Genomic DNA, 15,633 nt, shown 5'->3' on the forward strand with positions numbered 1-15,633 from the left:
CTGTGCTCAGTAACTGGGTGACATGAAAGCTGAGGGAAATTTATTTAATGAAGGGGCAATGTCCCAGGGAAGAAAAACGTGAGCAGTAGTGCTGCTGCAGAGTGACTTGGGGTTTGCTGCTGTTACAGCTCTAAATGGAGCTCATCCATAAAGCATGTCCTTGGTAAATAATGGAGTAGGAAGGATAAGCTGCTCAACAGAGGGGGGAAATCACATCATTTCGACTCCCAAGGCAAGGATTTCCTTTTGCTAGGAAGAAGGTCTTAGCCTCGTTTTCTGCCTTAACAAAGCAATGGTTTTAAAAAGAAAGCAACGTGATGTTGCAGTTTGTTCATCCCCAAATTCCCTCAGCAAAGTATTGGCTCTGACATTCCCTGCAATACCTTCAGGTTGAGATTTGTTAGCTTAGAAATGGCACTTTCTGCAGTCCCCCCTGAAATGCTGGGCAGTTTAAAACCATGTCAGCTGCCCTGTGCCAAGGTTTCCCAGGGTCCCACCACCCTTGGCTGCACGGTGGGAAAAGCAAACACTCACCTGCCTGACATCCCAGAGTGGGTTTTAAGGCAGGTGTGTTGATGCAGGCAAGTTATCAGCTGGACTTGATGATCTTAAAGGTCTGTTCCAGCCTAAACAGTTCTCTGATTCTTGGTTGTTTTTTGCCTTTGGTGGCTTTTGCCTCTGGCCCTGCAGCTTCTCCCTAACCAGTGTCATGGCTGTGCTTCTGCCTGCAAGGAGAGAGCAGAGCCAGGCCCTGCTCCTCTCATTTACTGTTGGTCACAGACACACAGAAATCCAATTTAATGTTTTCTCTGATTAGTCAGATGGGGAGGTGGAGAAGATGTTTATAGAGGGCTCAAAAAGGGCACCTTAGGGGCAGACATTGTGTTTGCCAATTAGGAAGTCTTACATGTACACTCACACACAAAATTACTGTTATTTCTGTGCTCTGAGCTCTCTCTTTGATGTTTATTTTCCAGTACGGTATGGGAAGTAGCACCAAAGCCTCTTTCACCCCGTTTGTGGACACCAGAGTGTATCAGACCTCACCTACTGATGAAGATGAAGATGAGGATGAGGAGTCATCTGCTACTGGTAGGAGGCAATGAGGCCGGTTTGAGAGAGAAGGGTCTTGTGGAAACCAGGTTGGGAGCCCGAATAACCCCACTGAACCTGTTTCACATTTCACTCAGTCTTGTCCAAACATTGCTTGTGTCTGCATCCTTGCCTTCTCCAGTTTCCATCCAACTTCTCCCCCACCAGTTAAATGCCACCAGAAAGGTCTGAGAGAAAACAGGAAGCAGCAGAAGTCCCCACTCCCATCTGCCTGGGCAAACTGATATCTTGTAACAAAGTGATGACTCCCCCATCAGGAAATAAAACCCATATTGTCTTTCTATCCCAAAAAAAAGAGGTGGCAGAAGAGTTAACCCATCACACCCCCCTGTCCTCTTGTGTTTCCTTGCAAGCCCTGTTCACCAGCGAGCTGCTCAGGCAGGAGCAGGCCAAGCTGAACGAAGCCCGTAAGATCTCGGTGGTGAACGTCAACCCCACCAACATCCGTCCCCACAGCGACACCCCGGAGATCCGGAAGTACAAGAAGCGCTTCAACTCGGAGATACTCTGTGCTGCTTTGTGGGGTAAGCCCTGAGCATGCTGTGCCCTCAGCAGAGCTCCCCGGAGCCTGTGGCTGGTGGGGAAATGGGAATGTGCCATCACAGAGCTGAGCCCCTGCCTCTGGTTGGCCCTTTTGGGTCCCAGGCAAGGCTCGTGTTCCTGAGTCCCTGTGTTGTAACCCTTTCCTGTCCTTGGGAAGACCCCAGCCTTGGCTGGGTCGGTCACACTTGTGGGGCAGCAGAGACGAGCTCGGGGTGCCGTCCTTGGGAGCAGCTGCAGCTCCTGGTGCCCATTGCCTGCCCTCTCCTCCTCAGGTGTGAATCTGCTGGTGGGCACGGAAAATGGCCTGATGCTGCTGGACCGAAGTGGGCAAGGGAAGGTCTACAACCTCATCAACAGACGGCGATTCCAGCAGATGGATGTGCTCGAGGGCCTCAACGTCCTCGTGACAATATCAGGTGCTCCTCTTGTGCTCTCCCCTGCTCAGCCCTGAGCGGTCCCAGCTCAGACAAAACCTGCCCACCAGTGTCTGATGGAAGCTCCCAGGGGAGCTGGAGGTGGTTCATTCCGGAATCAAATGAGTTAAATCTGGAAGAATTGCCTCCAAGAGTATTTTACTCCCTTCACCTGCTGGCTCCACTTTACCTGAAGCACTCCATTCTCTTTCAGCAGGGATGGGGAGGTACAGGGTACAGCTTGAGAGGGCAGAGAGCTCTGCTTTTAGTTTGTTTGGCTCTAGCTGGGGGAAAAAATATCCACAGCTTCAGGGCTCCAGCTCAGGCTATGCTTGGGGTATCCCAAGCATCATGAGGGCCATGGGCTTGTCAGTGTCCCTGTGCTCTGCCAAGAGCTACAGAGTGCTCATGTCAGGCTCATGGGGTGATTTCTGGCAAATAAAGCAAAAACTCTGTAGTCCAGTCTCCTAGGAGAGCATGTGGCAATCTCCCTGCAGAGCAACCCCATTGGAGCACGTGGATGGCAGAGCCTTCTCCTGCTGATACCTGTCCCACAAAGCTCATGGAGGGCAGCAAGATAAATGTTTTTTAGGAAAATTGCTTGATATCATCCTTCTGTTTGCTTTCACATTGTTAACACCCCTGGGCTCACTCTGCATTCACCTGCAAATTCCTGCTCCCTCCATTCAGACACAACTCCAGACCTGCTGCTCCATCATTTACCTTGGTCTGCAGCTCCCCTGTGGTTTTGGGGATGCACCTGTAGGAATAAGGGGTTTAATACAGCTGGAAGATGAATAGGGGGAGGACCAAACCCCAAGACGATGCTGAGAATGAGTCCTGGGGACTTGTGGAAACCCGTGAGCAGAAAGAGCCCTTGGTTTATGGTTTGGGTCCTGTCCCACTGGGCTCAGTGTGAGCTGTGTCCTGTCCCTGTAGCAGGGGCTCTGCAGCCACAGGGAGGTTTGCAGCCAGATCACAGCCATCCAAGAGCAGGCAGACGTGCAGAACTTTGGCAACCCCTCACCACTGCAGAGCCCAGCTCTGGGCTCGTTGGCAAGCCAGTGGTGCCTGTCGCAGGCCAAGGAGCTCATGTCTCAGCTCCAGGGTGGAATTAATGTTGTATGAAGGAGAGAAAAGGAAAGAAACCAGGTAGCTGAGTGGTTGGATGAGCCTTGAGCTGTAAGAGAGCTGGGGTCAGCACCCTGCTGTGCCCAAACATCTCACTGTGAACACTGATTTATAGGAAAAGGAACGTTTCCCGCCTACGGGAAGCAAAAGCCTGGCTTTTCCAGTGTCTACCTGCAGTCTGGGAGACAGAGGTCTGGGCTTTGCTTTCCATGTGTTTCTTCCCAAGAAAAACCTAACACAATAGCTGAATTATTATTTTCAATTTCATCACAAAACTGACTTGAATTTTATCATCTTGTGAGCGAAAATAAGCACTGAAACCTCAAGACTCCCCCTGCACACGGGCTCTGCTCTGACAGGGATGTTTCCTTTGCCAACAGGAAAGAAGAACAAGCTGCGTGTGTATTACCTGTCCTGGCTGAGAAACAGGATTTTACACAATGACCCTGAGGTGGAGAAGAAGCAGGGCTGGATCACAGTCGGGGACCTGGAAGGATGCATCCACTACAAAGTCGGTGAGTGGCCTCTCTGGAAATAAATGTCTGAAGAGATGCATTTTTATTCTCTAGTTTTAGGTCTGATCTGACAATTTTATCTTAAAAGTATGAGTAGACCATAGCCACAGATAAATTTGGAATTCATCTGTCTGTGTTAGGTGGACACTTTACTTAATGAGAGCCAACAGAGAGATGGCCTGAGAAGCAATTCCTGGAGATGAGTTGTTCAGTCTTTTTGGAAAGAAAGTGAATGTTTTTAAAATGAGTTTTATTTTTATTTTAGTGAAATATGAAAGGATCAAGTTCTTGGTGATTGCCTTAAAGAACGCTGTAGAGATCTATGCCTGGGCTCCAAAACCATATCACAAGTTTATGGCATTTAAGGTATGTCTGTCTTTTAACCAGAATACACTCAGTAATTGTAAATACATGAGATTTCTGTACGCTGCAGAGCAGCAAAGCTTCTTGCTTATGTAGCTGAGCTCCTCAGAATGCCTGACAGGCATGAGAGATGGGATCCATATTGGCTGAAGAGATTGGATATATTCTGATTACAGCTAACAATGAAGTGTTAATATTAGCTTAGGCTGGCAGGCTTTATTTGAGGGATTTGCAGAAAGCTGATCAAATGCATATGAGTAAAATTGAGTTGGAGATTTTGATGGGTGTTTTTGGTGGGGTTTTTTTGTGGATTTTTTTAGTTGTTTTGTTTTGGTTTTTTTACCTCTGACTAATTTTTCACATACAGGACAAAAATAGGTTGGCATGATTTTCCGTTTTTATTTTGCAAAGTCCTCTCTCCTTCTGCAGTGTGGATTCTGTTTCAAGACAAAGTTTGGGAGCATGACCCACTCTTTCTCTCTCTTTTTTTTCTCCCTTTTCCTTGGTTTCCTCAGTGAGACCTTTCTCTCTACAACCTGCCAACAGGCATTTTGTACTTAGTCCTTCAGAGCACTTTTCATCCTAAACTCTGTGCAAAGACAAGTCACAAGGGGCAATGCCTTGTGGACATGTTCATGCTGAGTAATCTCATTTTGCATCCTTCCAACACAAATGGGCTTATTCAGTATTAGGTCACATTTGCTTTTTCTGAACAAAAGCCAGAATAAATGGGCTCAGTGACATGGAGAGCTCAGCAGCATCAGAATGGCCTGGGATCCAGCCTCTGTGGGCTCTGAGGATGCTGGCTAGTGCTCCTGGTGCTGCTTCTGCAGCCTGGGGGGATGAACAGCCTTTCCTTGCCTTGTAGGCAGGAATCTTTTGAGAGAGAGTGAAATACCACCCACAGATTTTCCCTATCAGGAGTCAAAGTAGTCCTTGCACAGAGAGCCAGGAACTCTTTGCTCTCTCTGGGGGTGTTTCACCCTCCTGCCGAGCACCTAAGTCATGGAGAGATACTCTGCCCTGGATCGATCCATGGCTGGGAGCTGGTCCCAGCCTGCATCCAGCAGGTTAGATCGAGCAGAGAAAAACAGGTCTTTGCTAAACTGACTCATTCCAGCAGCCCAAACCAGAGTGGTGATCCCTGCCAAGAGGGGAAGTGGGTGGTCACAGATCTCTGCTGACTGAACACACACTCACATAAAATTGAGCGGTCGCTTTCCTTTAGAGACCAAATCCTTGTGTGGGCCTCAGGCTCCTGTGGGAAGGAGCTGTGCTTGGCAAGGGTGAGCACTTATCTGCTGGGATGGCTGGAGTGAGCGGGTAATACCCTCTGAGGCATCTGACATAGGAACAGAGGGGCAGGAATATAACTAACCACATATTTAGCAGGAGACACAGTCAGACAAATACGATTTGGGAACCGCATCAGGCTGCTGCCGCGGGGGTTGGTGGGTTTTCTGTGGTACTCATGGAAGGGATTATAAAAGTCTTTTGCAGATCTCCAGCACAAGCCGTTGCTCGTGGACCTCACTGTAGAAGAGGGTCAGAGGCTCAAGGTTATCTTTGGATCACACACTGGTTTCCATGTGATTGATGTGGATTCTGGGAACTCCTATGATATCTATATACCATCTCACGTGAGTACACGAGGGAGCGCTGCTGCATGAGTAATGTGGGTCACCAGCAAGGTTTGGAGAGGCTCTTGGTGGCTCAGAAATGGTGACTGGTGATGGGTGTGACATCCTCCAGTGCTGTCCTCATTGATAGCCACTTTTAAAGAGGACTCAAAGCTATCACATACTTCGTGTTCATTATTTGCACAGGCTATTTCTGTCCTTGTTCCCAAGCAGTCAGGTTTAAGGTTGCCATGTCCCACAGAAAGGAGAATCTATACACTGCATGGAACAATAATGGAACTCTCCGTAGGGTTTTGTTGTTGGCTTATTTAAGCTGTGTCCATGCTGTTGGCCCAGGATTAACCAGTGTAGGAGAAACTGTGTCACTAAAGAACTCCAGGAACTGCTGACCCTGATCCAAGCATCAGATCCTCCTCTGTGAGATCTGGCAAGAGTATAGGGAGAAATACCAGGGTAGTTTGGGATGGTTTTGTGTTGTCTTAGCTGTGGAAGGGCAGACATGGGTGGAAAGTCACTGCAGCTGCCCTTGAGAGACTGATTGCTAAAAAATAGGAGTATTTCCTCCCTAGGGCTGCCTGTAAAATTCTAGGTTTATTTACCTTGATTTGAACAGGAGATGGATTCATTGACTCAGTCACTTATTTGTGTTCCAGCCAAGTGTCAGCCATCAGTCTTGGGGGCGTATATGTTGTGATCTGTCTGTAATTACTAAACCTGTTTATCCTTGCCATGTCAGACAGCTCTGATGGTAGGGTAAACATGACAGTTTATTCCCCTTCAAGCTTATCTCTGAAAGCCAGTGACTGTTTGGTGAATGGAGGGAGGGCTTTGTTCTCAAGTTGGTTTGGGCTTTTTTTTCCCCCAAGGCTCTGCTCCCTTCCCCCTTCCCCTTTTCTCCATTCAATGTAATTCTGACTTTCAGGGTTTATTTTGCCTGCAGATTCAGGGCAATATTACTCCTCACGCCATTGTCATCCTGCCTAAAACAGACGGGATGGAGATGCTCGTGTGCTACGAGGATGAAGGTGTCTATGTGAACACCTACGGACGGATAACTAAAGATGTGGTGCTCCAGTGGGGAGAAATGCCTACTTCCGTGGGTAGGTCAACCCTTCCTCTTCTCCTGCTTAAAATACAAGTGACAAGTAAGATGAGGAGTCGAGAATGCTGAGATGGAGTCATTTGGGCTTTTGCTTATCAAAGGAGATTTCCCTCCACCAGCTGTGAGATGCAGTTGCTTCATTTCTACAGTTTGGTCCTCCATAATAAAAGCAAGGGACTCCTTGAATATTTGAGCTTTGGTTTGTCTTGAGTATAAGATATGATAATACAAGCCGTTGCACTGGTGGGATACTGTGTTGAGTGGAAGAGGGGGTGGATGTGGAGCTGGGAGCACTCGGGTTGCTCTTCTGGCTCTGCTGTTGCTCAGCTCCACAACCAATGGAGGCAAACCACTGCCCAGCTCCTCACTCCCCAAAATATGAAGAAGTGATGCTTCTTCTGTTTAAATTGCTCACCAATTTCTGGATGAAAAGTGCTCTGAGAAGGCTGCTGTCCCTGTGGGCACCTGCTTGGCCATCAGAGCTCTGCCATTGATCCACACAGGCTTTGAGTAACAGCTGATGAGAGCTTATTCTGCATAATATTTAACTCAACACAAGTTGTAACACCTGCCTAATGCTTCCTTTTGACAGCCTACATTCATTCCAATCAAATAATGGGCTGGGGAGAGAAAGCTATTGAAATCCGGTCAGTGGAGACAGGACATTTGGATGGAGTATTTATGCACAAGCGAGCTCAAAGGTTAAAGTTTCTATGTGAAAGAAATGATAAGGTAAGTCCACTTCAAAGCTTGTATCCGTGCTTTAAGCTGCAGGGTGCTTTTAGACTTTAAGTCTGGTTTATCTTGAGGTTAATAATTAATCTGAAGGTCCTGTTTAATAAGCAGTGCCCATAAACCTATTCCCAGTTTATTTTCTCCAGTGGATGGAGACCTCGGCCTGCAAGATCTCTTCCTCCTCTAGCTGAGATCTGCATTCCCTTGGCTTGACTTTCTCCCAATTCTTTCATCTGAACATTAAACTGAGGCTGCCAAGTAAACTCTAAAAGTTGAGAAATGGTAGCAGTGTGCAAGTGACCCTGATTTGAACTCTGATGCGGAAACATTTTGATGCATCTTAAGTTATTTTCTCCATGGAGCCTCATGTTTTTCTGTGGACAGCACTGATAAATACTGTTCTGGAGGGTCACCAGAGTTCCATGGCTGTCATGTAGATGACCCTTGCCATGGGTGTTGCAAGGGGGGGCATGAGGAGAAATTGCTGGAGAAAAAAGCCTATTTGCATGGAAGAGATGGTTGAATGCCAAGGTCTGTTTCTGCTGTTGGTGTTTCCTCATCTCACAAGGTTTCACCAAGATAAATCAGGACCATGCAGCAGGGAGATCTTTCATAATGAACATGATCACAAAAGCAGTGAAGAAACTAATTGCTCTGTCCCCAGAGCAGAGTTTAACAATGTGCAGTAAATTAGGTTTGACACCGCAAACAGCTGCTCGTTATTTGAGCACTGCCCTGCCTGTGGCATGGAGTTACACTGGAACTCTGCAGGAAAACGTATCCTAACCTTGCAGCTGGGTATGTCAAGCTGCTCAAGAAGCTGAATTTAAGTTTAATTAAAGTGTAATTTAGTTCTAAAAAAGCTAGAAAAAAACCACCTTGGTCTTTCTAAAATACTGGAACCAACTGATCACTGATGGGTTTGAACTACTAAAACCAGATGTTTGTCTTTCTGGAGAACTGGTTAAACTGGTAAGATTAAGTAATTTTTAGTTTTAAAAAGGACAGAGGCTTCAGATTGTCCCCTTCAGTATTTGGAAATTATAACTTCTTATTTTTTAAGACTTCCTTTGGGATCAAATGTTGGTGGATCCTGCCAGAAGCACCAAAACTCATGTTCCCCATACAGAGTCTTGATATGTTTCTGTGCTTTGAACATATTGAAGTCATTTTCCTGAGCTTTACTTTCAGGAACAGCTGAAATACTAGGACTAACTTTTCCAAAGAAAGCCAGGCAGGTGTTGACCCACATGGTGAACGTTTAGCAAGATCCAGACCAGTCTTATTAATTTCGCATAATAAATGGTGCAGTGGCAGTAAAACGGGATAAAGTTGGTATTTTTAAGGTGTTCTAAACTTTACTCTTTTTGGTAGTTATAGAGAGGGAGGTTTATTTACTGCATTTACTAATAAGTGGTTCAGTTTGATCCCAGTCTGCATGGGTTAGCTCCAGCCTCTCAATTCCATGGACATTGGAGAACCAGGCAATGGGTCTGTGTAAAATTTGTGCTGTCAGCTGGAGAAAAGGAGCAGGGAGGGAGGTTTAGGCAGAGGAAACCAATTGTGAGGGGCAGCTCCTGCTTTCCTCACTCACTGAGTCAACAGACATTTTTAATAATAATAATAGTAATAAAAATAATAACAACTTCTTCCTTCCAAACAGGTATTTTTTGCATCGGTGAGATCCGGAGGAAGCAGCCAAGTGTTTTTCATGACCCTCAACAGAAACTCCATGATGAACTGGTAACAGAGGAGCACTTGGCACTCACCGCCATGGCATTATTTCTAATTTAAAGGACATTAAACACGTGGACTAACACTGTAGAGGCAGGTGTGGAGGGCGCTGAGGAACCCCCTCCCCACACTCCCCCGGCGCCGCCAGCCCCGGGGCAGGGACTGCGGCCAGGGATGGACTTTCACGCTTGGACCACCTGAGGTCTCCTGATTACGCTGTGTTATAGTGGGTTATGAGTTTTCCTTTATTTTGTTTTATTTTGTTTTTTAGTTTTACTTTTTCTTTGTCCCCTACTTTGTAAGAACGGGGAGAGAAAACAGTGTCAAAAAGTCTGTTTTTAATTCTGTCTGCCTGCTAGCATCAAATATATAGTATGTTGTAAAGTTACCAATTAAATCTGGTGAGAGACAGCACAATAAATGTACCTTTTATCTTTGTGATGAAGGCCATAACCATATAGCTGGGTAATTTTAGAAATCTTTTGCCTTCACCAACATTTACATGTTGCTTTTGGCAGCAACGGCTTAACGGATTTTTAAAGAAGAGAAAAAGTAATAGGTTTTTTTCCCCTCTTTTGGGAAATGGATTTTAAATGGCTAAACTACTAGCCTTAGACTAATAAAAATCAGCTACCATTTTTGTCAAGTCTGTCAATCCATATTTCTATATGGATCTTCACATAATGGTGTGTCTTGATAGGGACAGAGGTGCCATTTCTTGTTGCTCCGGAGGTGCCCTCCCACCCCGGGGCTTGGCCGCGGGCGCCGGGACGGGGGATCGGAGGAGGAGGAGACAGCGGAGCGGTCGGAGGAGCCCCGTGCTCGCCCCCAAGGTGGGATTTGTGGCCACAGACGGCTCCCAGGATGCCGTGGGCACCGGATCCCGATGCCGAAGCCGGCGCAAGCTGTGGGCGCTCGTGCCCCTCAGCCCGGAGCCGGGCGCTGGCGTGCGGGAGCAGCCGGCACAGGGAGGGGGACCACGAAACAAGCTGCCTGTCTCCCCACATTGCTGGATTGGGCTTGTAAAGAGCTTAAAAAAATATATATATGTGTGGTTTCTTCGGCCAAGGGTCTGAATCTACTTGTTTTCCACCCCCTCCACTCCCTAGGAATTACCCAACATACAGTGAAAGACAACATCTGTGCCGAACCGTGTGTGTGTGTTTAGTTCAGGTTGAATCGTGTCCTTATAAACTCTGCTCAGTTGATTTCCGTTTTCGGTGCGTATCTGGGGTTTTCTTTCTCAGTAGCTGCAAGCATGGCCGCCTGTGGTGTTGGGGTGTCGCATAACAAGGTCTGTGTTGCTGGTTTTAACCTACCTCGTTTCGGTTGGGGTTTGTTTTTTGGTTTGGTTTCGTTTGGTTTTTTTTTCTGTTCCGCTGTCGATCACAGCGCTGTTACCTCCAGCGACATATAGAGAGCTTAACTGGCAATCTTGGTGTACTCAGTAACGATGGCTTTATTAAAAAATGATTAAATCAACAGGACTTGGTCAAACTTGAATCTTTATCAAGGGTGAGAGGCGATGTGGGGCGGCGGGGATGGGATGGGATGGGCCACCCTCACCCGAAGCATCCCATTGGGAAGGGTGTCACGGTTTGGTATTGCAGGGATTGCTGGCCGTGGGCTTGCAGCAGGATATGGAGTCCAGAGGAGCACAGGTGAGATGTGCTTTATGGGTGCCTTCTTCAGGCACCCTCCGGCTGGGCCAGTGCAGCCTGCAGAGTGTCCCATCACAAGACACTGCAAGTCCAATCACAGACACTGATTGCCACCAGCTCTTTATATTTTCATTGTGGTTAAAATATAAATCAAATAAAGCCCAGAGCTTTTATTATGTTGCAAACTAATAACTAGTTTTGGGGGTTTTTTTAGTCCCCCTTCAAGCGACAAATACACAGCCTTGGATTATTATTTTTTTAATGTAGGATTTTGGGTACAGTGATGAAATAGAAGGAAGTAATTGTGTTTAAACATAAGGTAGTTTGTGAATGTATTTTTTAAAATCTTAGAATAATTTGAAACAAAAAATCATGAGAAACCAGTATTACCACAGTGTTGTGTACGGTGTGTGTGTGTGTATGGAGATACCACAGAGCAAAGGTTTTTCTGGTGCCAACCACAATAAAACACAAAAAACTTCACCATTAAACCATGCCTTTTATGTTTGGGTAAATAAAACCTGGAGTGTTGGAGGACATGGAGGTAAAGGGGATTTTCAGGGTTCCCAGTCCCTATGCTCTTTGCCTGGAGACTCTCAGGAGAGCAGCATTCTGGTGCAGGATGAGTGCAGGGAGATGGGACCTGTGCCCTGTGCTGCTGCCCAGCACTCAGCAGTGGCCAAGGGATGTTTTGACAGACCACTACCACCTGAAAACTTGGGTTCTTCTACAAAATCAACCCATGATTACTATAATGACCTGCTTTCTCCTTCAGATATTCCTAGCTTTGATTTTATTGTCTTTTGCTTTAAGTAAAATACACTTGTGGTTGATCAGTGCTCTCAGAAACTACTTAGTGTTTAAAGAAATAACATCTGGGCCTCCTTTTGAAACTGTTTCTGGGAGTTTTTACCTGGGAAAGGAAATTTATTTGTTCAGCTGGGCAGTGCTGCAGGACGAAAAAGCAGTAATGTCTGTGCATGCAGGAGTCACCTGAGCCTCTTGCAGATTCAGTTATTTACAAAGTTGCTGTGAAATGTTGCATGAACTTCAGGGATGAGTCCTGGCAAATGGAATAAAAGCCTCGAGAGCTGACACGAGGCTGTGTGAGGCCCCTGGTGACCCCCAGCACCCCACGGAGGTGCTGGGTACCCCTCCCAGGTGAAGGATGCTCAGAGGTAAGGCTGTAGCTACTCGTGGGAACTGCATGTTTTCAAACCTGTTTCAGAATTATTATCAAATGGGATTTTTTTCTTGTTGCGAGATGGTTTGGAGGTTGATAGTGCGTATTTTGTGACATCTTTGTGACAGAAGGGGGTTGCTCAAGGTGACCCTGGCCCCAGAGCTGGGCTGGTTGCTGGAAATGGTTGAAGTAGCTGTGCTGCAGTTCCTTGGCTCCACGTTGAGCCCATGTAAGGTCCTTTCCTGCTCAGACAATGATTTGATGCTGCATAACTGGGGACAGTGTGAGCATCGTGTCGGCCGGCAGTGACTGGACCTGCCTGTTCCCAAAGGTGTGGGGTGGACCTCCATTCCATACCCTGCCTGTGTCCAGGATAAGCCACCCACCAGGGCACAGCTCCTCAGAGGAGATCCAGCAGAGATGTTCTCAGCAGTAAGGATGTGGTTCCAGGTGTAGGATGCCTGTCACAACCACCGCTGCCCTGCAATATCCGTGTCCTGCCCTGTGTTCCCTGCAGAGCTGCCACTTCCCACTTCCCACCCAGGCTGTCATGACCTGCTGCAGAACAGCTTTGCTGGGTTCGTCTCCCAGTTTTTCTGTTCTGGGTGATGCTGCATCACCCAGAGCTGGGAGGTGGGAGAGGGCCCATTAACCTCCCCTGTTTTAATACCACCTGATTTTGCTGGGAGGGTACAAGGCCACCACTCCGGTATCTTTACAGCGGTGCTGTAAATGCACCAAATTCTCTCTCCTAAATGTGTACTATCAGCCTGTAAGTGGCCCCAGCACCAGTGCCTGCCCTGGATGCTGTCCTTAAAGAGAGGAAAAATGGATGTGTATCATCATCTTTCTGTGCCAGCTGATGTCCTGCATCAGTCTGCTCTTACCTGGAGAGCCAGAGATTTATGGACTCGATCTTCCTTTTCTTCTTTCTGGTTTTGTTTCAGTTAATGGCATATTTTTACTTTTTTTTAACATCAAAGCTACCTCTGAGTGACCCAGAGGCAGTAAAATAGGTGTGCAAATTACCCTGGCCACAGAGAAAGCCTCACTGTCCTGCAGTCTTTAAATTCCTTCCACTGAGGTGACAAGCATGTTCAGCTGCTCAAAAGCAAAGCCCAACCATAAACTTTAGCCCACTGCTTTTATCACAGAGCATTAGATTATCAGCAACACCAGTTACAGTGGACACAACACAGAGTAGGCAATAAGCTGGCAAATCTGCCTAACCAGTATTATACACAGTTCTTACACTTTATTATTTAAGTAAAGCATCAGCAATAATGCAGGCACTGTTGTTTGCCCATCACTGAACCACTGCCTGGCCAGGCTCACCAGCCATGGGACACGTTGGTGTTGCTCTGAGCTGTGCTGTGCTGCTCTCTGCACCCTCAGGGCTCAACCTGTGTGGTCACAGGTGACCTTGTGACCTTGTGTGGTCACAACCGACTGTCAGACATGTAAGAGATTTGCTGGGCTGGTCATTCATCCTGGTGGAGCCTGGCCCGGTGCTCTATCCTGTAGGAATGTTGTTGTTCTGTTTTCCAAGCTATCAGTCAGCCCCTTTGGGAAGTGACCACTGTGGGAGGCAGATTTACACACAGCCCTTTTCCACCTGTGAGCCTCAGGATGAGCCTCGAGCTAATCAGCACATCCACATCCAGCCCCTTGTTCAGAAAAACACAGGGTCTGGAGTCCTGGTGCCACTGGGAGCTAAATATGTCCTTGAATTGCCCAGAGCCAGGCTGTGGAACAGTGTGGCACAGCCCAGCTGGCATCAGCTCACAGGGAGAGGTGGCACCAGCTCAGAGCATCCAGCCTGGGGGGTGCTGTAAGAGGGGATGGGAGAACCCCAGGATAACTTCATCCCTTTTGCCAGCAGATCTGGTCGAGGGATACATGTGGCTGTGGGGCTTCCAGCCTTTGGCATCCAAAGTTCCCATGGAAGTTGCCAGGCCACTGCTGGAGAGATGTCTGATGCTCACCCACACCATCTCCCCCCCCCCCCCCTTCCCGCTGCCCCAGCTGCTCCACACCCTCCCCCTGGGAAGTGGAATTACAGGAGGATTCAGCTGTGGAAGCAGCAGCAGAGAAGACACGGAAAGACCACCCTGCTCTCTCATTTCAGTACGTGGATGCCCTTTCACCCCTCTAACTCTGGTAGGCTGGGAAAAGTAGAGGGGGGAAGTAACACCCCCCCTTGGCCAGGCACCTGCGATAGGATGGGGATCCCAGACGGGTACATGGGGATCCTGGAGGGGAACACCAGTCCTGGCCAGAGATTTCACAGTGCCCAAGGGTTTCCGTTTGGGATCTTGGGTCAGGGCTCTCTTTTGTTTTCTGATACAAGCTTGTTAAAAAGCCTGTTAATTGTCAAATCCTGACAGCCCCATTGTGGAGGCATTTAACTGCAGTGCAAAGAAATGGTGCTTGTAAATGCCTGAGTATCCACACACAGCAAGCAAACAAACACCATGGGCAAAGATCTGAGCTGGAAGGACAAATATTGGGGAAAACTAAAAAGCTCAGCCTCGGGCCCTTCCCCTCACAGCTACACCAGCCCAAGAGGGGAATGCAGGTGCTGAGACTGGAATCAACACCTGCTTAATGCAATGAACTTTTCTCCTCCAGTTAAAGTTTTACTTTACTGGAGGAGCCCAGTGCAAAGATTAGTGGTCTTACACTCATCTTTGTTTTTTTATCTCTTGCTCTTCCTCTGTAGAGAGTACATTTTGTGCCTGTGTGAAGCCTGGATGGCTGAGAGCATCATCCAATGAGTCGCTGTAACTTAGCTGCTGGACCCATCAGGGGCTGGTCTGGAAGGTAATGGTTTTAATCAGCATTAATCACCTCCAGTCTGACTCAGACTTTGGCACGTCCCTACGGATGCCACCGTCCGCCCAGCCCTGCAGCTCCTCTCACTGACCATGTCAAGGACAGCACAGCCTGAGCCAGAGTGAGACCAGCTCAGACCAGCTTGTGCAGATGTGCAAAGTTCATGAAAACCAAGCCAAAGATATTTGGCAGCAGCGGGAGTATTTGCAGCATTGGCCATAGTTCACAGAACCAGTGATATTTGACAGTGCAGGGATCAGCTGGTGGTGCTGAAAGGCTCAGTGTTCACGCTGCTGTGGGGTTTTTTAATGAAAACCTCTGCTATGGTAATATTCTGGGTAATTTTGCTGTGTTGTTCACATGCACATTCAGATGTCTCCTCTGACCACTCAGGCTGCACGTACAGGTGTGTACTGGCATTACAGCTGGGTGCTGAGGGGCTCTGGGTGTGCAGGTGTCTATGTATGGATACACAGAGAGGCCTCTATACATCTGTGTTTATATATGTTTGGCTGTGTATGTGATACACACACATAAATATATTTTAAAGCAGGTGCTAAGTGCTGTCTAAATAAAACACTTAGTCATTTTCTATCTGCTTTGCTAACATATGCTGGAGAGGTTTCTTCTCCCTAATTCAGAAAGGGGTTTGTGATGTGGCACAT

General features: G+C 47.4%; 1 protein-coding gene across 10 annotated transcripts in view; it reads left to right on the plus strand.

Annotated features, from left to right (window-relative positions):
* TNIK (TRAF2 and NCK interacting kinase) overlaps positions 1-10,771 on the plus strand; it is a 153,590-nt gene extending 142,819 nt beyond the window's left edge. For all 10 annotated transcript variants that reach the window (XM_027647169.1, XM_027647168.1, XM_027647176.1 and 7 more), the window contains 9 exons: positions 978-1,092; positions 1,467-1,637; positions 1,929-2,072; positions 3,581-3,715; positions 3,981-4,081; positions 5,569-5,718; positions 6,659-6,818; positions 7,413-7,552; positions 9,219-10,771. In XM_027647169.1, the coding sequence (XP_027502970.1) occupies positions 978-1,092; positions 1,467-1,637; positions 1,929-2,072; positions 3,581-3,715; positions 3,981-4,081; positions 5,569-5,718; positions 6,659-6,818; positions 7,413-7,552; positions 9,219-9,302 (1,200 nt within the window). In that variant the 3' untranslated portion in view covers positions 9,303-10,771. The remainder of the gene's footprint in view (positions 1-977; positions 1,093-1,466; positions 1,638-1,928; positions 2,073-3,580; positions 3,716-3,980; positions 4,082-5,568; positions 5,719-6,658; positions 6,819-7,412; positions 7,553-9,218) is intronic.
* Positions 10,772-15,633: the final 4,862 nt, after the last annotated feature.

The sequence above is a fragment of the Corapipo altera genome, unplaced genomic scaffold (assembly GCF_003945725.1).
Source record: "Corapipo altera isolate COAL_440 unplaced genomic scaffold, ASM394572v1 113, whole genome shotgun sequence".
In the NCBI taxonomy this organism is placed as follows: domain Eukaryota; kingdom Metazoa; phylum Chordata; class Aves; order Passeriformes; family Pipridae; genus Corapipo; species Corapipo altera.